The 22007-nt window shown below is 44.5% G+C and overlaps 1 protein-coding gene across 2 annotated transcripts; it reads right to left on the minus strand.

The window, feature by feature from the left end:
* Positions 1-814: 814 nt before the first annotated feature.
* Positions 815-21651, minus strand: ankmy1 (ankyrin repeat and MYND domain containing 1). 2 transcript variants are annotated; one of them, XM_064332723.1, is made up of 16 exons: positions 20820-21651; positions 19521-19667; positions 18953-19389; positions 16694-16910; positions 15780-15956; positions 14939-15378; positions 13293-13464; positions 12746-12886; positions 12180-12332; positions 11537-11644; positions 10274-10405; positions 9763-9876; positions 6422-6587; positions 5265-5382; positions 3487-3641; positions 815-1805 (listed from the first exon to the last, which is right to left on the minus strand). In XM_064332723.1, the coding sequence occupies exons 1-16, from the start codon at positions 20955-20957 to the stop codon at positions 1636-1638; spliced, it is 2985 nt and encodes a 994-aa protein (XP_064188793.1). In that variant the 5' UTR covers positions 20958-21651; the 3' UTR covers positions 815-1635. The 2 variants fall into 2 exon arrangements, with proteins under 2 accessions (XP_064188793.1, XP_064188792.1); XM_064332722.1 differs by having other exon boundaries at positions 20718-21650.
* Between the last annotated feature and the right edge of the window lie 356 nt (positions 21652-22007).

Here is a 22007-nt window from a genome sequence, read left to right on the forward strand (position 1 = left end):
GGTCTGGTGATCATAAATGCACTGCTTTGCTTTAATGACAGCAGCTACAGTATCACATAATCCCTTCACTAGCAATGTGGTATCAATCAGTTTAGTTCAGTGATTGACTGCTAATGACACCTCCACCCAATGAATCATCATGCGCAGTGTTCTCAAATGTCGATGATGCAGTCTGAAACTGACTCTCGCTCAGAACAGCTGCTTGATACAGATCTTTAATTCATAATGACTCCCTGTATAAAGCTGGCTCTCTCAACCTGTTTCAGACACAGACACGCACACACACAAACAGACACACACACACACATACACACTCGCACACACAAATTTCAGTGTCACTGGGGTGTCACATAGGCATAAATAGATGCTCCGGGTGATGTGGCCATATCCACGTCAGAGCAGTGACCGCCCATAATGTTCCGAAAGACCCGGCCACTGACTCATTCCTGACCTCTGAGCCATGAGAAAAGGGGATGTGGGTTGAACCGTAAGACTGCTGACAAGTTTCAGCTCTGAAGGCTGAGCTCATGACATGGAGGAGTGGACTCTGGTGAATAAGACCTCTCCTCTGCCCCCCCCCCCCCCCCTTCTGGCTAACTGGGCAGAAGGATTCGGGTGAAACGTGATGATGTGCGCTGCTGCTCCTCTATCTGTCCCACCGCACACCGTCAGTGCCAACGCCAGAGCGCGGTGCAGCGCTCCTGGACTACCCCCAACGGACCCTACGCGCCTCTCCCCGGATTTCTCACATACAATGCCAGCTCAGCTAGTCCAAACAAAATGGAAAAAAAAAAGTTTGTTTTGGACCTTGGAGTGAGTCATTTAACATCTCTTTATTCTTGACAATCCGATATCTACTTATGCAAAATGACATGTGCAGCCACACGGAAATGGGTGGAGAGCTCCGCTGTGTCAGTCAGATGTGCCTTCCAAAATAAATAACAGGCTGACACTTCTGAGAAGTGATTAACTCATATTATTATTATTAGACAGGCCTTCTGAGGTTTATGATCTGAAGGAATTACTTGGAAAGGTGCAATTAGGAACAGCTGAGCAATAACCAAGTAATATTTCCACAATTATGTCTCACAGAGTTAGGCATGAATTTCATTTGTCCTGCAATAATCACCCTTCCCAGCGTAGTGAGATGTCATTTCATGAGACTCAGACTTCAAGCACCAGCGGCCATCATGTAGTCGTTGCGTATTTGAAGAGAGCATCTCCATGCTGTGTTGAGGTGGCCTCTCTTTTCAGACCAATGTGATCAGGGCAGTACATTTCCCTCCGTATAGGCCTCACACTCAGGAGACTATCCGAGGCTCTGATTGGCACAGTTAAACCTGTCGTTTGACTCACATTTGACTCCTTACAAGTACAGTAGTACATGAACCACACAGGTACAGTACTGCATAAACCACACAGGTGCCCAAAGCAATCCAGCCAACTGCCTACGTAACACGTCTCTTTGCCGGATCTGAACCCTGGTGCACGGTGGTGTAAACTCATTTGGCACAGCCTCCTTTTGCAACAACCATTTCCCCATTTGGGACACGCCTCAAAAAATCATGCATTGGACAACTGCAATGTGGTTCAATAAGCAAATCTCTGTCTGATCTCTGTACTCTTCTCAGGCAGTCAGTTGAAGCTGTAATTCTCTTCCAGCTCCCAGCTGTCCTTTGGCTCCTTGCCTGGGGTCCATGGGGCCGTCTGAATCCTGTCAGGGGCCCTTGCGCTTCCCTGTTGGGGGGCCTCTGCCTGTTGAGCCCCGGTTTTCTTGACCGAGCACTTCCTGTCCCTGGCCTTACCTGCAGACACAGACCCGGGTCTAAGGTCAGATTTTTCCACTGAGGAAAAGAGCCCACTAGCCTCCTCATGTCTGTTGACTAACACAAGCTATCACTCCAAGCATGGCTGCATGAACAGTTCCACGGCATAAATCATTACTGTTTCAGTGAGGTCATACGTCTCAGTGAGCAAGGAGAAATCCACACCGCAGATTCACCTGGTCACCTGAGTAACTGTGAGGTTTTTGCCCCTAAAACATTCCAGTGTACCAATTCTGCCTTGTTCTACAACGGTACTATACCCAGTCTTCATTATAGCCTTCTGTCTTTTTAGAATAATTTTTTAGTTATATATTTTTTCCTGTTAAAGTGTTGCTTTTATGTTGTCAAGAGAATATGTAATTGCCCTGGAGTCCTTGCTGTTCCTGTTTCTCCCTGCTGTATCATGCCCTGTTCCGTTACAATAAACCTAAACCAGAACTTTCCAGAACAGGGGATTTCAGAGCTTTACAGACATTATCATAACCTTGCTTTGATCATCTCGACTTGCTTTAATGTCTTTTGTAGGATGATCGTGATCTAACTGGAGCTTTTCTTTGTGTATAAAGTCTTTGCCCAAGGAACACCCTTGGATAAAACTGTGAACCTGAGTTCCCTTGAAAGGACGCACATGCCCAAACAAAAGTATTTTGCCATGTTCTCAGAAACACGCAAACGCAAATTGTATAAGAAGCCAGAGTCCTTAGCTCTCTCTGTCTGGAGCGTGCCAAGGTTCAAAATGTCAGGCCTGGTACATACGCAAGGACAAATGCTAAAACACATTTGGGACATAAGCAAGCTCTTTGCTAACATACCATACGGGTACATACCGGTTAATTTTAGCCCCGTCTGAAGTCATATACTGCTAGTCCATAAGGTGGCAGCCTAGGCTGGACATGTACCTGAAAGGCGGACATGTACCTGAAAGGCAGATGTGTAACCTGGAAGGCAGATGTGTACTTGAAAGGCGGACGTGTACCTGAAAGGCAGATGTGTACCTGAAAGGCAGATGTGTACCTGAAAGGTGGACGTGTATCTGAAAGGCAGATGTGTATCTGAAAGGCGGACGTGTATCTGAAAGGCAGACGTGTATCTGAAAGGCAGATGTGTATCTGAAAGGCGGATGTGTATCTGAAAGGCGGATGTGTACCTGAAAGGCGGATGTGTACCTGAAAGGCGGATGTGTACCTGAAAGGCAGATGTGTACCTGAAAGGCAGATGTGTACCTGAAAGGCGGATGTGTACCTGAAAGGTGGACGTGTATCTGAAAGGCGGATGTGTATCTGAAAGGCGGATGTGTACCTGAAAGGCGGATGTGTACCTGAAAGGCAGATGTGTACCTGAAAGGCAGATGTGTACCTGAAAGGCGGATGTGTACCTGAAAGGTGGACGTGTATCTGAAAGGCAGATGTGTACCTGAAAGGCGGACGTGTATCTGAAAGGCAGATGTGTACCTGAAAGGCGGATGTGTACCTGAAAGGCGGATGTGTATCTGAAAGGCAGATGTGTACCTGAAAGGCGGATGTGTACCTGAAAGGCGGATGTGTACCTGAAAGGCGGATGTGTATCTGAAAGGCGGATGTGTATCTGAAAGGCGGATGTGTACCTGAAAGGCGGATGTGTACTTGAAAGGCGGATGTGTACCTGAAAGGCGGATGTGTACCTGAAAGGCGGATGCATTCGTCTTTGTGCCGGTCGCTCCAGGCTTTCATCTTGCAGGCCTTGCTGCAGTAGAAGACCTGCCGGCAGCGGGAGCAGGCTGCCAGAGCCACGCCCGCAGAGCGCCCGCACTGATAGCAGTACTCAAAAAGAGGCTTCCTGCAAACACACAGGGCACAGACACTGAGTGATCCCCAACATACCGTCTCCCTCTCTCTCTCTCTCTCTCTACCTCTCTCCCTCCCTCTCTCTCTACCTCTCTCTCTCTTTGTCTCTCTCCCCATCTCTCTCTCACACACACACACGTTAAGTACAGTGTATTTTTTAGTGTAAGAAACATACTGCCTAAAAAATGCATTGTTTGCTCTTACACAACATAACGATGCAAGGCATTACAATACATCGTACATTACAACCACATGGCAGTTCCTCTTATCCAGAATTACATACTCACCACCAACACCTTAAGTGTGTGTAACAACACTTAAATAAACATGTTTAAAGATCACATCATTTTTTTCTGCGGTCAACTAAAAATAGCACATGAAGCCCATGTACCAGCATATTGTCCCTCAGAATTACATATGCAGTGTTTAATATCCGTGGAAAGGAGAAAAACTGTTTGATTATACATTACAGCCCACGTTGCCGTGGGCAGAACATTGGCAAATTACCATTAAAAAAAAAAAACCTGATCCTACTCTTCTGCGATGAGAGAGGAAATATGATCTGAGAAAAATGCGATGTATTGTCAGGTCAGCAAAGGCGTGTGCATGTTGTGCAGACTTGATATAAATAGTAATGATGTGCTGCTATCTAGTGGCCAAATCAGTTTACCAAAAATTGAGAGCTCTGGAGCAAGCTGTCGGTTAGATGGTTTTATAATTCATTGCCAGTGCGACTGGTTTGTGCATTGGTTCTTGACTAAGGATTCACCATGCAGAGAGCCATCAAAAAAGAGAAAAATTAACATTTTGAAGTAATCCGAATGGAAGCATTGCTCTGAGATCCTTTATAAGGACAGGTAAGTACCAAAATATCAAGTGTTTACAATAAACTGATTTGTTTATATCAACACAAGTAGTTACTGTTATCATGAAGCAGGCTCTCATATTGTTAATGGACTTGGGGATTGGGGATTTGAAGGATAATCACCTGATTAAGGCTTCAAGGCTTCATTTGGCTTCAAGGGCAGTGAGGCGAAAAGGAAGAATTTAAAATGAAATTTCACAAGTCTCACACTGCGTCAGCAGGAGGAGACATGCATGTGCACAAAGTGAAGAATATTTGGGCGCTATTATTACCAGCCAACTGGGGACGAATAAAGCAAATAAATAATGAGCGTCAACAATGGTGATGGAGTGAATGTTAATGATACAGAGGTAGTGAATGTGCTTGATCGAGAATGTGTGGTTGTGCAACAAAGCGAAAATAAATGCATGACTGAATGCATGAATTTATGATTGAATGAGTGAGTAAAATACGAGCTCCAAAAGTGATATGATGAATGAATTTAGAATATAAGCAACAGTAGGACAGAATGAATGAATGAATGAATGAATGAATTCATTTTTAATGAATGCACATGAGAGGTATTTAGGTAAATATCCACTCCAGCTGTGGGACAGAAAGTAAATGAATCATTGTATGTATAATAGTGAACAAGCGAGGTATGTGCCAGGTCAAACAGTGTGAAAGAATGAATGTCTGTTTGCATTAATTCTGTGCAAGCAAGCAGGGTAAAACTCGGTTCCAGTCATGAGGCGGAGGCGGATTGGTTACCTCGGTTCGAGCGGGGGTGTGGCTTCTTGGTAGTCCGGGTTAATCGACCCTGAAGGTTCGGCCTGAGGAAGAGTAGCACCCGCTCCGATGTACAGGAACTTGTCACTGGGACTGACGCCTGCGTGTGCGCACAGGTGAACAGGCTGTCAGAGCTTACTTACAGCCCGTGTGGGCAGGAGATCAAGCTCAACGCGTCGCAAATTAGCGTTTCAGTGTCATTCCTGACATTTATATATGCAGCACAGCCACCCTGGGCCTTCCCATCGAGGCCTCTGCGAGAATGACTAAATTAAAGCTCAGGAACGCACGACTGATTTTGCTCAATTCTTTTCAGTCAGCCGGAGTCTGCAAGCTGCAGTCTGATGTGAGAGGTAGGCCCCGCTATGGGAAAGTACAGTGCAGTGGGGAAATGGATGGGTCACGCGTGGTCAGGCTCTCATGAACAGAAGAACACACCAGCATATAATTAGCCCATTTGAGCTCACCGTTTACCTACAAAATAGAAAACATCCAGCGCTGTGTCTGGATTTGAATGCCCTGTGGCATTCTCTCCCCCTCATCTTTCCCTTAGGGGCCAGCTAACCAAACCCCCCACCCTGTATCCAGACCCCAAAACCAAGGAGAGGTCATCTCTGTCCCAGCTTGAAGGTGAAACCCTCCCTGTCCCACCACCAGTGGAGTCATTGGCATTTACATTTAGGCATTTACCATACGCTCTTACCCAGAACAACTTACAAAGACACACACATATCGGTTTACCCTATGAGCAGAGAACAGGCTAAGTAGGCCGACCAGCAGAAGGTGGGCTTCCCATCTACAGCCAGCTTCCACCCGATAGTTCTTCTCAGCACTGTTTGAGTGTTTTTCATCCCACTGAGTTTTTTTTTAATTTTTACCTCAACTGCTTGCTTTCTGGGGGTTCAGGCCTGGTTTTTTCGCTTTTGTATTCCCACTGTAAAGCATCCCTGCAACAGTGTCTCTACAAAAAGTGCTGTACAAATAAAGTTCAAGTGAAATGAATTGAAAGACATCAGTGAAACAACTGACAGGAGCAGACGGTGCTTTAACTGCCAGTAGAGCACTAAGTGCCAAAGCAGGTGGAAGAAAGGCAGGAGAACAGAGTTATTAACTGTGTGGCGACCGTTGCGGTGACTCACTGGGGACGCCAAGGCGCAGCTCCGCCTCCATCCGCTGCCTCTCCGCCTGCACCGCCGCCTGCCGCAGCAGCTCACCCATCTGAGCCAGCAGGTGGCGCCGCGCGTTGTACACTTCCCGCTCCCTGGTGCTCAGGGCGTGGTAAGGGGTGTGGGCAATACGCCGGTCCTGTGGGCGGGGGGGAGGGGGGCAGGACTTAAAATTTAGTTCTCACCTGAAACTGACCACAAGTCAGCAGATGTGGAAAGTCCAGGGGCCATTAAGTCCAGCCATGTGTTTCGTCCACCCATGAACTCAGCCAGCTGATTTCACAAATTAGTTTTACCTCCTGGCTAAGGAATCGTACTAATTAGCAGATCCTGGTGATTGGAACAAAATACCGGGGAGGAGTTTAAGGCTGCGTCCGAATAAGAGCACGGCAGCCATGATAAGAGCTGGTCGAATTCTCTAAATGATAAGGAAAGGTGCTTCAATGCTTCCTTTCTTATCTCCTTTAGCATAGGGCACACTGGACCGTCCTTTATGAAAGGAAATGAGATAATGCCGTTCCACAATTCCTTGTGGCAGCAACATTTAAAGCGACGCACCATTCGGCCGTTCACGAAAACGATCAAGTTGTGTGGTGGTTCTTAAGCTATTATATGCATAGGCTTATAATCAGATCATAATCAGCATATTAACCATAACACAGAAGTCTGTCTTTCAAAAAAAAGGGATATGAGATGTTTTTAGCCAGGTGCTGTTTTTAATTCAACATGAAATTTAAGAATGATGATATGTACAGTAGTATATTTGTACCAACATATACTGCCTAACATGTTATGCCTATTTTGCATTAAATTTAACAATTATTTTCATATAATCAAACTAATTGGGATTCATGTCAATAAACATGAGTGGACAGCAGGGTGAGCGTGAGCAACCATTCTCAATGTGACAACGGTTTCAGTTCACTTTTGTGACTGGTAGCCTATATTCCTTTTTTTATTATTTCAATTACAACCTTGGTTATGAACGAATATTTTTCACCGGGTTGTCCACGTTTCTATAGCCTGCATGAAACAACATGGTAAGAATTCACAGGGCGAAGTACAGTGGTCTCCAGAATTATTGGCACCCTTAATAAAAATGAAGAAAAAAGGCTGCATACAATAAATGACACAGATAATAATCTACATTACATTACATTACATTACAGGCATTTAGCAGACGCTCTTATCCAGAGCGACGTACAACAAGTGCATTAGTTCAAGGTGCAGAGGTGCAAAAGAAACACACTAGAGTGAAGTAAAGATCGTAGTTCCAGAAGTGACCACATAGATCAGGACTCCAACCCTGTAGAGTAACCTATATGTTATGTTCAAACATATGGGAAAACTATATACTTTTATTTCAATACATTTACTCTCATGCTTCAATGTAATCTATTTTTTCCTGAAAACCATAGGTGCCATAATTATTGGCACCCATAACAATTATTTTAAGTAAAATCAAACAAAATTAAATTGGCAATACAATTTTACTTAATTTAGTTCATCTCAGTCTAAAGGAACTATATTGTGTCATTCCATCACTTCCAGTTTCACTAGAGAATAAAAATGAGGTAACAAGCATACAAAATCCCTTTGTCATCCATCAGCATGGGAAAAGCCAAATAACTGTCAATTCAGAAGAGACCGATGGTAATTTACCATCACAAGTCTGGTAATGGGTTCAAAAAAAGACATACACGGTTAAGCATACCACTTAGCACTGTAAGGGCAATAATAAAAAGGTGTAAAACATATGGAATGGTTGTAAATTTGCCAGGAAGAGGAAGCAAGTGCATGGTGTCCCCACGGACAGTGAGGAAGATGGTGAGGGAGGCCATTAATAACCTAAGGATCACTGTTTAAGAATTGCAGAGATTTGTTTGTTTCTTGCGGTCAAAAAGGCTAAAAAAACATAAAATGGCACCTCCATATCAACTAACTCTTTGGAAGGGTGGCACAAAGACAGCCCTTACTGAGCACAATAAACAAAACCAAGAATCTGGAGCTTGCCAAACCTCATTGGAATTATGACTGGAAGAGAGTGCTATTGTCAGATGAGACCAAAATGGAATGTTTTTGCCATACACACCATCGACATGTTTGGCGGCAAAAGAGGAATGCATACAGGAGAAGCACCTCATACCTACTGTTAAATATGGAGGTGGGTCATTGATATTTTGGAGATGTTTTGCTGGCAGTAGTCCCGGGGCACTACTTTAGATCAATGGCACAATGAATTCAACAAAGTACCATGAAATTCTGGCAGAAAATGTAGTTGTCTCTGCTAAGAAGCTAGGACTTGGTCATAGGTAGATTGTCCAGCAGGACAATGACTCCAAGCATACATCAAAATCTAAACAGAAATGCTTAAGTGAAATCAACATCCATGTTTTCCAATGGCCATCTCAGTCTCCAGACTTAAATTCCATCAAAAACCTGTGGTCTGAACTGAAGAGGGGGGTCCATAAGCGCAAACCCAAAGATATCAATGATTCTGAAAAGTTCTACATGGAGCAATGGTCAAAAATCCCTCCAAATGTGTTCTCTAAACTTATCACAAATTATAGGAAAAGACTCATGGCTGTCATCTTTGCCAGGGGTGTTTTCACAAAGTATTAAACCAGGGGTGCCAATAATTGTGGAACCTGTTTTTTGGGGAAATATTTTATTTATTTAAAAATATGACTTTGGTTGATTCCAATGAATCATTAATCAAGCACCCTAGTTTACACATGTTGGAAAATAAAGCTTATGTCAATAACTATTATTTTCTGGTTTAGCAATTTTTTTTTAGCATTTTTTGTGCATATTTATCAAGGGTGCCAATAATTCTGGAGCTCACTGTATATAAGATGCGCTTTTAGTAGTCCATCTTCAGAACATTGTAGTTTCACCAAGGCAGATGCACGTCAATAACATCTGCCGTCGCATAATTACGTAGCCTAGTGTAAGTGCAGTCAGATTCTCTTACCACCGAGGTTGTCTTTTCCTAAGTCCTTATGAATTCTCCTTCACATCTTTCCTTGACCTCATGATGTTTTCCATCAAGGTCAAGGAAACGTGGTTAGGAAAAGACATAGGACGTAATTTTTTTGACTGTTCGGACGCAGCCTTACTTTCTGAACCTGGATCTTCCACTTCTGTGAGTGTCATCACAGACCAAGCATTAAAGGAATGGGCAGGTGAAACAGCAGGGTCAGTGCATGTGTCAGTGCTTTGCTGATTAGTGCTGTGTTTTCACACTAAATAAATCTGGTGAAGAGTATTTCTGTAGTATGGGAACAAGCCTTTTTCTCGATGCCACACGGTACCTGCTGGAAGACATAGTGGGCATAATCCACCGCAGTGCCCACAGCAGTTTTGCGCCCTTCTCCGTATGTGACTGGCATGAGGATGTTGGCGCCAGCTTTGACCAGTTTTTCCAGCTACAAGAAGAAAAAAACAGTTAAGCTGCTTGCGCGTGATCAGCGTCAAAAACGCTCAAGATGCCGTCAAACGGTTAGTTTAACTCGGTCGCAATGATACACCTGGCATAGCGCACAGCTCAAAATTAACACCGACTCACAACGCTCAGTTTGGTTTAAACAGCTTGAACTTTGGCCTAGTCTGATGCTGATGTAGTCTGATGTAGCGCACCCAATCACATTACAGCTGGGTATGACATCAATTTTTAACAGCTGGCAGCACTCGATTCTCACGTGTAGTCACCGCCTTACTTGGCGTTAAACACAGAGTTCGATTCATATCAGGTGAAAGAGGCTGTAGCATCATACACTAACTCCAAGCAGTCTCAGGCTCAGGTGGAGAACACAGGCATTTTACCAGCTTGACTCGGTCCCGCGGATGCTGCCTGCAGTCGTAGCTGATGTTTGCGACAGTGCACAGGGCACTGCCCACCTGGCGGGTCAGAGAAAGGTTGGGATCCGCCCCCCAGGCCAGAAGCTCATCCACAGCCTGAGCAAACAGAGAAGCAGGAAGTGATGCAATAATTAAGCCAGACATTCTATGCACTGAACTGATATTCTAACTATGCTGCAGTGGGAGCTAAAAGTGTTATAATTCCTACCTGACTGGGAATATTCATGATGGATACATATACGGTTTGGTTTCTGTTTGCATAAAATGAATCCTATCAAACAGAATGTCATACATCTGAATAGTTGCCTGACCTCTTTGATTGTATCATGCTTTTTAAATAATGTATTTGTTTGTTGGTATTAAGTAACACATCAACTCTGGTCATTCTGCCTCTGTGGTAAATTGAGAGGTCACCTGAGTACCTGCCAATAGGTTCCTCCCTAAATCCCAGCTCACAACTAAGGGCTCATTCCAGTTGCTTATTTTATCTGTCCTTGTCTACTCGGTCCTCACCTAAACCAGAAATCGATCGAGCTCCACTATCTTTAAGGACATTCCAATCCGTTAAATGCTCCTTAGAGGAGCAAGAAGGCAAGGATGCTTCAGTGAGGACACACGAGTGCATCCCTTGTGGAAGCATTTTTTCGGAATGCGTGAAGTATAAACGATTGACCTGTGGATCCACCTCTCCACATCTGCCACGTCTGTAATTGACATGGCTTCAGACGGACGCTTGAGAGAGCAAGGACATTCCATTTGCCTAACATTCCTCTGTTCTCGTATCGTTTCCTAATGCCCTTCCTTTTGCGCCCTCTGTTGGGTGGAACTAAGGAGCGAAGAAAGGATCACAAGTAAAAGATGGAGTGAAAAATAAGTGATTGGAGTGAGCCCGAGGAAAACAGATACATAGCTAGTTCCTGCAGCCTGAGCCATATAATCCTGTGGTAAATATTCCCATTTAGCTCCATAAATGCCCACATCACCGTTAGCTGCAAGCCTGATGCACGGAGCACCACTTGCAGGTCCTTTACACCTCTTTACCAAGCTGTGCTTAAATCCTCTCTGGCCATGCTACATCAGACTGATATCTGCATCTCTTTGCGTCGGAAGGCTGTTTGAGGTTCAAAACTATAATCATCAGGACAACGGACAAAGTTCTAAAAAAAATATCCAAGGGGGGAGAGGGTTTGACTGAAGAAAAAGACAAGCAGTCGCTCTGTAACTCACCAAGTTGTTGCCGCTGGCGATAGCCAGGGAGAGTGGGGAATGGCCGCTCCACAGAAGGTTGGTGTTGGCTTTGTGAGACAGCAGTAAAGACACCACATCCCTGGCCCTCTGTGTCATACACACCGTCGATTACTCCTCCTTACTCCTCTTTTCACTATTACTCTTGCAAATACCACAGTAACTGTCTATATTAAGTTAATCTTTCTGATAAGGACTCCCCAAATTCCCAGAAATTAACTGGAATCTTTAACACTCAAGCGCCACTTTTACAAGCAATAAGAGAACAAGAACAATTTCATTGACTAAAAATCATTGACAATTTAGACTGGTTGAGCCTACAGATGAGTGGATGCTTTTGTAAGATACACTGCACAGGAACAGTTCTTTTTCCTTTAAGCTTACAATGGATAAGATTAGGACATGGCCTGGGGAAACCTGAACAGAGATCACACTCTGTGTCTCTTGAATACAGGCCTCAGTGTTCTGTGAACCTGTAATAATGTCAGAGCTTGCTGCAATGCGGCCAGACCATTTGAGTGCCTAGCTTGAGCTTTGCTCTAGTCAGGGATCTGTCTGTGTCCTTTACGCAGGACGGCACATGTCAGCGGTGGTTTGAGCAGCAGGGCGACGGGATGGGACTCACAGCGTATTCGGCGTCCCTCTGGCAGGCCACATGCAGGGGCGTTCTACCGCCCTCGTCAGGAGGGTCACAGAGTGGGGTGTAATTCTGGACCGGGGGGCTTCTGGACGAGCTTGGAGTCTTGCTGCCGCGGACTGACTGGGGTTCTGGAGTGCTCTGGACCCAGGAACATAAGAAACATGGGGACTGGTGAAAGTGCAGGCCTTCTCTTATCTTACGGCTGTCTATGATCACTGTCTCAACATGCTTATGTACTTTTGAAACCTTTAGCAACCCACTATATTGAACCAGATAAACAACTTACAGAAGGAACTGTTATAAATACATTTCCTAATTTTTACAAACTGGCTTTCTTTTTATGGCTTTTTATGGCTCACTCCTGAAAATGCTTAATATGATGTGTTGTTAGACAATTTAATTCAAAATGGCCCTGCAGAAAATAAAGACAGATTGAGTGATTGGGTAATTGCTTGATTGACTGGATGATCAGACAGCTGACTGGTTGATTAATTGACCCCTCAGTTTCCTGTGATACTGTTGGTGATTGTCGGTGATGTCCCTGTGCTCACCCTGTCCAGCTCAAACACCTCGTGGGCGTCTAGCGCCCGTACATTAGGGTCAGCCAGGGCGTGCAGAAGCAACTCTGTAATCTTTGGTCCCTCTGGGCCCGGCAGACCGGCTGCAATGTGCAGAGGATACAGGCCCTTGCGCTGTGAAAGACCAATGGATAGGGCACCTGTAATACATCTGTCTGAACTGTGTGAATGTGTATGAAGGAGAGGAGGAGGGTCTAGGAGACACTGATGAACAGGAGGCTTTGTGTGAAGCTCTATGTATTTCATAAAGAGGAGGGTCTGTATGTATCTGATGAAGAGGAGGGTCTATATGGTGCTGTATGTATCTAATTAAGAGGAGGGTCTGTATGTATCGGATGAAGAGGAGGGTCTGTGTGTATCTAATGAAGAGAGAGTCTGTATGTATCTGATGAAGAGGAGGGTCTGTGTGTATCTGATGAAGAGAGAGTCTGTATGTATCTGATGAAGAGGAGGGTCTGTAAGAATATGATGAAGAGGAGGGTGTTCTGACATCCAGGGACACAGAGGAAGACCGGGGCACCTCGGGGGGCAGGGGCACATCAGTACGCGCTCCACACTCCAAGAGCCGCCTCACAGCCTGGACGTCCCGGGCCTTGATAGCCAGGAGGAGGACGGGCATGGGGACGCTGGAGGCGTTAGGGTTGGCCCCCCTGCTTAGGAGCAGAGCCATAGTGCTCCACCTGGCCCTACGCCTGAACACAGACAACCAGCGGGTAACCGAACATTACAGACATTTACCGCCATTACACTGTGCACAGTACTTTAACATTATGCACATGTACATAATATTATACACATATTTCAACATTATGCACATATTACTCACCATGTCAAATAACATTATATATACCTTTATGCACAGTATTCTAACATTATGTATATACAGTTGAGGCCAAAAGTTTACATGCACCTAGGCTAATCATATTCAAACTCAGTTTTTCACAACTCATTTCATGTTACCATACATTTCTTTTGGCAAGACCATTAGGGCATCTAGTTTGTTCATATCAGAGGTAATTTTAAAACAATCAATTAGAGACAGATTTATTTCAGCTTTAATTCACTATATCAGAATTCCAGTGGGTCAAAAGCTCAAATACACCAAGTTGACTGTCTCTTTAAACAGTCTGAAATATTCCAGAAATAGATGTAATGACTTTTTGGAAGCTTCTGATTGGCCAACTGCCATACTTATGAGTTAATTTGGAGTTAATTGCCAACTGTGGCTGTATTTAAGGGCCCACCTTTAGAGCCACTGCCTTTTTGCCCTTGATACAATGGAAAAATACAAGCAACTCAGCCAAGACTCCAGAAAGCAAAATTGTGGACCACCACAAGTTCGGTTCCTCCTTAGGAGCAATTTCCAAACAACTGAAGGTATGCTGTTTTATACTTCTGCGGAGTACACGTAAAAACGGGTCTGCGTAGGAGTTGTACGGAATGTGCGGCATGTGCAAATGTTTCAGACCACGTCTGTGTTGATGTCACATACCTCTCCAAGAATTTAAAAGCGCGTAGTTAGCAACCAGTGCCCGCATACGCTGTAGAGAAGATGATTGGTTGACTGCCGACATGAGGTTACTGGCAGACGGCTCTGGCTAACAGGTTATAACAGTTGATTCACAAATCCGATAGCCAACGTTAAATATGCGGCTAAAAGCACTTTTGTCAGGTGAATGTCTTAGTTGGAACAAGTTACATATAGTTGAGCATTTTTGTGGTAATTGGTACAGTATTTAGTAGGTTTGGAAAAATGAATAAAGGTATTTTCTTTAGAACTATAACAGTCAGTAACAAAATAATTACGTGGCCTATGCAACCTGTGCAACATGCCACATAAGTATAAATGATCTGCCCGTTCGCGAGTGCCGCACACAAAGCAAACTACGCAAACTAAACGCAGAAGTATAAAAGAGCCTTTACAGGGAACTTCTCCCTAATGCTGGATCTTAACCATGCCTCTGTTGATGCTATGCATCATTATTACAGAGATTGGATGTGGCTGCCCTGATGATGTGAAATGCTTGCTGATTTTTCCAGAGTGGGAAATGGTTATCAGGAGTTTGGTATGTGGTAAAATGTCATTTTTTGGGCCATATTATCCACGGACAGTTCAATTCACCATCAAATATAGAAGCTTCCTCTTTAGGTTGCTGACAGACTTACGTGGTCTTCATGTGGACCATCTTCCAGACTGTCTCCTGGGTGTCGGTAGGCTGCGACAGGCCAGTGCGGCTCAACGCCTCGGCTGTCTGCTGGATGACCTCATCGCTCACATGGATAGGGAGGCTGCTCTGCGAACGGGCAGAGTCGAAGGTGCTGTCGCTAAACTCCGCCTCCTCCTCTGGCACTACCTCCCCAGCCCTGTTCTCAGGCCAGGAGACTGAGCCTACCAGGACGTCACCGTCCAAAACCGGAATGGACCGCGTTAGGGGCTGTGGGGTTTCAGGGCTGGGGTCATAGCGGTCAGGACAGTCGCTGTAGTTGATTTGACCTGACTGGTCAGGTGGGTTGGTTTCATCAGACTGGCCATTTTCCTCAACATTCCCTTCCTCTAGACCATTCCTCTGAGGAGCATCTTCAAGGGGCGACTGCATATTAGACTCCTGCAGAATTGGACACCAGTAGAGTTTTTCATTTATGACAGAATCTGTTTTCTGTTTTTAATAAATGGATAATGTACGATCAGGTCACCTTGGGGTGTTCAAGAACAGGCTTGACACAGTGCAAGATAAACTCCTGTCCCCAGGAAAAACAGAGTGGTGGGATGACTGGCTTGTTCTCCTCACTGAACGCAATAATGTTCAAATGTTCTAATGGAAACCTAAAGCACAGTTTCTGTGCTTTTCCAAATTAGTGCAATAGACTGTGGACACTTTTCAAGCCAAAGCTTCATCTACATTCTGTATTTAACATTAATCGGGAGCTAAAAAGCAACACTCCCATAACGTCTTTACGAGTCACACCGGTCCTTGGGAGACGATGGTGGTCATGTGACGTGACCCACCTGTGAATAGGGGAAGGGTCTCTGAGGGGGTGTCTCAGCCAGGGTCTCGTGGAGCGAGTTGAACGGGTAGTACAGGATGCTGCACACCGCCAGTGCTGACATGCCTTCGCCATTCAGCTTATTCACATCAGCACCGCTGTCCAACAGCAAGTGGATCACATCAGTGTGACAATTCACCTGAGAGAGGGAGGGAGGGAGGAAAAGAGAGATATCGAGAGAGAGAGAGGGAGGGAGGGAGAGAGAGAAAGATAGAAATTGTAATCATAAAAACATGTTCTCAAAGGGGTTAAGAGATCAACTTTACAATTGTACTATAAAATAGAATGTGGAATATTTAAACCCCATCTGAACTACATATTTAATCTCAAACTACATATTTAAATCAGCAATGATGAAATAGCAATCTATGTTCAGTAGATAGAGACAGAGACAGTAAATCAATGATACTGTTCTATTCGCTTCTGTTTCCCAGAAGTCCTCAATAATAATAGTATTTTCCAAGAAATTACAAAAAATCGTTGACCACGTTTTGTTAGGTGCAGCGTCTTTTACTGCTACCACAGAGACTGAATGTGTAATTGAAATCAAACCTGCCTGGGAACTATTTCTGATGCAAATGTGTATTTTACAGGCCCTGAATACAGTCATATTTTAGCACAGATTTACTGTCCACAAAATGTGACTCAGATCATGTCTGGGGTTAAGCAGGGTCTACAGAAACACTCTCAAAAAGGTTGTGTTAATATCCAACTTTTTGTTAAGAATGACGTGTCGTGTTATTTTTAACACGTGTTAGAAAGTGAGTGAGGACATAAAATGAAAGAATGTCCTCCTACGTCTCACATGCCCACTGAAGCATATTATATTTAATCTCCGTGACGACCGTGTTTCCGGGGTTGCGGTCATGGTCTCACGGTCGCAGCGATGAGCGCTGTGTGCTCCGTGGCGTCGCCTACGTCGGGATGCCCCGCCCCTTCCCTCAGGATCCTGTAGACGCTTTGCCGGTCGCCACGGGATGCCTCCTGGATCAGCCGCTCTGACACCCGCTCCAGGGGCCCCTGGGGGCCAAAGTGCTCGCGATTGCCAGACGTAACAGCTGCCACGGCCCAGTCCTGCTCCTCAGCCTCAAACCTACAGCACAGAGAGCCACTCAAATAAGAAATACAGCCTGCACAGTTAAACTAGGTAATGATGCTTCTTTTATCTGGAGCAGTTCATTTTAATTGTTAATGCTTTGGACAACATTTCATTACGTAAGTATCTTGTGACCAACTACACCAGACCAGTGTATATAAACTCCGAGCTGATAGTTGAAGCAGCTCGGAGTAAAACCGAAATGTATTAAAATACCCTTTAATAAAAGCTGAGAATCTGCACTTTAACCACATGTGAGTTGATTGATTACTAATCTAAAACTGTAACATACAGAGCCAAACCAAGGTCTTTGTCCCAAATTTCCCAAAAAAAAAACTTCTTTAAATCCATTTTTGTTTCCCTAGGAATTGAATCCACTGCATGGTATTCCAGAAATGTCCTTCGCTGTCAGAGGAACATACCTTCATTCATTTATGAGAACCTCTCATGAATATTGATGAGTGTCACAGGCTATTTTGTATCAGTGCTTTGACCCCAGTGCGATCCAGAAGTCTCTGATGCACAGAAAGAATTTTAGCCCGGAGGAACCAGCAGCATCCAGCACTTATTATATAATTGCATTCTCAAAGCCACACTAAATGCATTAATATGTCCAGGAAATATCCAGGCAGAATTAGTAAGGCAGTTCCAACACACTGTGGCACTTCCCCTGAGCTCTAGCTTCAATATTGCAGCCCCTGAGAAAAGGGGGTGTCCAACACCACTTCCCTGAAGCTCTAGCCTCAATACCGTTGCTTCTGATGGGTGTATAAAAGGAAAAGGTTGTCAAAGTGTCCACTTTAAATAAAAAGGTTTCGGCATTGTTACATATTTTAAGCATGCACTAAAAGTGAAATAGAACAATTTCAAAAACAATCCTCACTGTTTTAAATTTATCAACTAGCGGTCTCCTTCATTGGCGGGAAGAGAAACTGTTCCGGGCAGATAAAAGATGCTTTAGCTCTAGAAGTGTTGAAATTTGGAGGGGTCACACATATTGGTAAGTCAACAAACTGAGTATGAGCACCTCTGATGGGTGTGGACTTCAGTACCTGTGTTTGTGAATATGAGCATCTGTGATAGGTGTGACTTTCAGTACCTGTGTCTGTGAATATGAGCATCTGTGATGAGTGTGACCTTCAGTAACTGTGTCTGTGAATATGAGCATCTGTGATAGGTGTGACTTTCAGTACCTGTGTCTGTGGATATGAGCACGTGTCACAGGTGTGGCCTACAGTACCTGTGTCTGTGAATATGAATACCTGTGATGGGTGTGGCCTACAGTACCTGTGTCTGTGAATATTAGCACCTGTCACAGCTGTGGCCTATAATACCTGTGTCTGTGGATATGAGCACCTGTCACGGGTGTGCCCTGCAGCACCTGTGTCTATGAATATGAGTACCTGTGATGGGTGTGGCCTACAGTACCCATGTCTGTGAATATTAGCACCTGTCACAGCTGTGGACTATAGTACCTGTGTCTGTGAATATGAGCACCTGTGATGGGTGTGGCTGACAGTACCTGTGTCTGTGGATATGAGCATCTGTCACAGGTGTGGACTACAGTACCTGTGTCTGTGAATGTGAGCACCTGTGATGGGCGTGGCTGATAGTATGTGTGTCTGTGGATATGAGCACACCTGGTGAGTAAGGCCCACAGTACCTGTGTCTGTGAATATTAGCACCTGTCACAGGTGTGACCTACAGTACCTGTGTCTGTGGATATGAGCACCTGTCACAGGTGTGCCCTACAGTACCTGTGTCTGTGAATGTGAGCACCTCTCACAGGTGTGCCCTACAGTACCTGTGTCTGTGGATATGAGCACCTCTCACAGGTGTGGACTACAGTACCTGTGTCTGTGAATGTGAGCACCTGTGATGGGCGTGGCTGATAGTATGTGTGTCTGTGGATATGAGCACACCTGGTGAGTAAGGCCCACAGTACCTGTGTCTGTGGATATGAGCACCTGTCACAGGTGTGCCCTACAGTACCTGTGTCTGTGGATATGAGCACCTGTCACAGGTGTGCCCTACAGTACCTGTGTCTGTGGATATGAGCCTGCATCCGCAGCTGAAGAGGCAGGGACTCAAAAGCAGCCGGGTCCATGTTGGGGTCACCGTCCCGTCCGCTGAAAAAGCGGCGATCCAGCTCTCTGTGGAGATGCAGAGGGAGGGCCAGGTGGTCTGAGTCGGTGGAGTAGGCCTCGATCTGAGGGGACGGGACGAAGAGCCCTGGGCAGGGGGAGAACGCTGGTTCCGCAGGCCCCCCAGAGGAAGGCTCACTGCCGGGCCGGTGGCCGGTCACCCTGGGCGGGGTGCAGGCGGAGTACTCAGGGTGGGCCCTGAGAGAAAAGGCCCCAGGGACCCTGGTGCACAGCCTCAGCAGGCGGTCCCTGTGCCAGAGCCCCACGTCCTGGCGCCCATCGGGATACGTCAGGACACCCGGCCCGAAACGCTCGTCCGCGTGGTACAGCCCCTGGCACGGGTTCATAGGTCAGAGGACATCAGTACATCAGAGGGTGTCTGATGTGCTGATGTTTTTTTTTTATTGAAAAAACATTTTTTGTTGCTGTCTGAAAATTTTTTTTTTTTCTGTTTTGTTTTTACCTGAAAAGTGGTGCCATCTGGGAAGTGCTGAATTCCGTAGCCCTCTTTCCGATTTCGATAAAATTTCCCATGGAACCTGGAGCCCTCTGGCCAAGTGTATGTCCCAATGCCATGCCGGTAATCCTTATAGAACGAGCCCTCATACAGCTAAACAAAATACAAATAAATATCTTTTTTTTTTCAATAAGAAGTTTACTTTTCAAAATATCATAATCTTATTTTCCCCAACAGTGTAACTTTTTAGTGTGTGTTTTGATTAATTTTAACCTTAAAACAATAATGAAAGCATGGCATCACAGTTTTTACAGTATATATTGCTTAATGATAAATAAGTATATAAAATAGTATATAATTATATAAGTATATAAAAAATAGTAAATAATTATCTCAGGTTAATCAAATATGCCCGGATTGATTTATGCATTATGCCAAGCTTGAATAACACTGAAAATGGTATGGAATGACATAAAAGGCAGTGGGATGGAATGCCCGAGTTTTACAGGCTTAGTGGAGCCTCCCCGGTGTGTTTTATACAAAAGGTTTTGTAATTTCCCAAGTGGAGGGCATTGTGTCAGGTATGCGCAGCAAATCCATCAGCAAGAGTCACGGCAGCCCGACAGCACGTCAGCCTACCTGGCTTTGTGTAAAACCGCCACGCGCGTTGGACACGTAATTTTATATTAAGCATGCAACTGCTATGAATCCACTGTCGTTTATCTTGGCCATTTATTTCCACAAACGTTCGCAGTCTTGCAATTTTTCAAAGGGTTGGTAGCATCATGTGCTTTGGCTTTCTTTTTTTACGTAGCTGTTTAATTTTTAAATCATCAGTCAACTGCAATGTGCTGTCAACAAAACAACGGTAATTTAGCACACCCCAGGTGGTCTTGAACTTTTTCTATATTCAATCTAATGATTGGTGGAACAATTTGGATTCATTTAAAGGCCGAACATAAGCAGCAATCCCAATGCATTTACTTATTTAGACATTTATAAGAATGGTATTTAAAATTACAGTGATTCCAGCGCAAAAAGCTAGACCCTAAAGTTTACGTCCATTAATGGTTCCCTGTTTGGCTGTTTTACGCAATTTCCAAAATGTATGTAGCCAATAAATAAATAAATAAATCGGCGCCGTCTTGGCGAACAGAATGAAGCGTAGCCTACATTTTAAGAAATCAGCTGTGTAGCACGTACCTCGCCGTTTGCCCAGGTGAACACCCCCTCGCCTTGTTTCAGACCACTCACGATTTCCCCTTCATATCTGGAGCCATCGGGCCACGCTTGATGAACCCCTACCCCGAGTTTCTTGCCATCTCCCTCTGTGGCTTCGATGCAGCCTCCCAGCGCTTCATTACTCAGTTGCTCAGTCCCGCTGACTCCCTCGAAGAATCTTTGAAAATTCGCTCCAGCGTCTATCCGCTCTGACGTCGGCATTCTAAGCGACAGATGCCCTCGGCTTTCGAAGGGTATGAAAATGTCAAAAGAATCTTTTTAAATTGACGATATTGCGGTGGGATATTGCATCCCTGGAGTTTAGGTTTAACTGAGAGAGAACTACTACTGCACCTCCAGCTAAGCTTGCTATTATTTCATATCTATTAAAGTGTCCTGAGTCTCCATCATGAAATATAGCGAACGTTCGCAATTCAACAAGCCACTTTCGTTTCTCTAGGTAGGTTTGAGTAACACTAGCCCATCTCTAACATCCTATACAGTGACACCGAAGCGGCACGAGAAACTTGCTCGCTATCTCGCCTACAAAAAGTATCTAATCTCCGTCATCTGAAGCACCTCAACCCCAAATTCAAAGACATTTAGCCAGGATGAAAAAAACGTGGAATCGTCTGGATTACGCCGGGATAGAAAATACCACACTTTTTTATTAGAAAATGAAAAAGTGTGGAAGAAGCAGTAAAATTCGTTTTTTTCTGGACTACGTGCTGTCAACACGAATGATTTCAAAGACCCGTTTCCAGGGCATGTTTGGAATACAGACAAGCGCGCTCCTTGACAACTATAGCGCCACGGGGTGTGTCTGTTTGGCCTTTTTACTTGTTTGGCAGACAACGGTTCTGTCTCACTTTTACTATTCTGAATTTTGAATCACAGATGACTAACTGAACGAATCGTTCACATAGCATATTGTGCAAAATTTAAACGTAGGCTAAACACACCGCTTTAAGGCACTCCTCCAATCCTACTTAAAGTGTAGACTCTAATTGAATATTAACTTCCCATTCATGGCCGGCTATTCGATAAATAAATAAATAAATAAATAAATGCACGCCATCGTTCTACCATATTATTCAAACCAAACAATACCATAGGCAAGTCTGATTCAAAAATGTATTCAAACAGTTGGCACTTATGATCAGTATTATTTATTTACCGAATGCATTCATTTTCAAATGGCAGCCACTTTCTTTCATTTTCCATTTTCTTTTAAGTGTTGTACAACTGTAAAGAAAAGGAAAAACCTGTTTC

Source organism: Anguilla rostrata, chromosome 4, assembly GCF_018555375.3.
Source record: "Anguilla rostrata isolate EN2019 chromosome 4, ASM1855537v3, whole genome shotgun sequence".
Lineage (NCBI taxonomy): Eukaryota > Metazoa > Chordata > Actinopteri > Anguilliformes > Anguillidae > Anguilla > Anguilla rostrata.

Excerpts from the sequence above, each read along its gene's own strand:
- ankmy1 (XM_064332722.1), bottom strand. The coding sequence starts at position 20,957 with ATGCCGACGTCAGAGCGGATAGACGCTGGAGCGAATTTTCAAAGATTC. Across the intron at positions 10,406-11,536 it reads TCGCCAGCGGCAACAACTTG|GCTGTGGATGAGCTTCTGGC; the intron begins GTGAGTTACAGA and ends CTGTTTGCTCAG. Across the intron at positions 6,588-9,762 it reads CCCACTATGTCTTCCAGCAG|GACCGGCGTATTGCCCACAC; the intron begins GTACCGTGTGGC and ends CCCCGCCCACAG.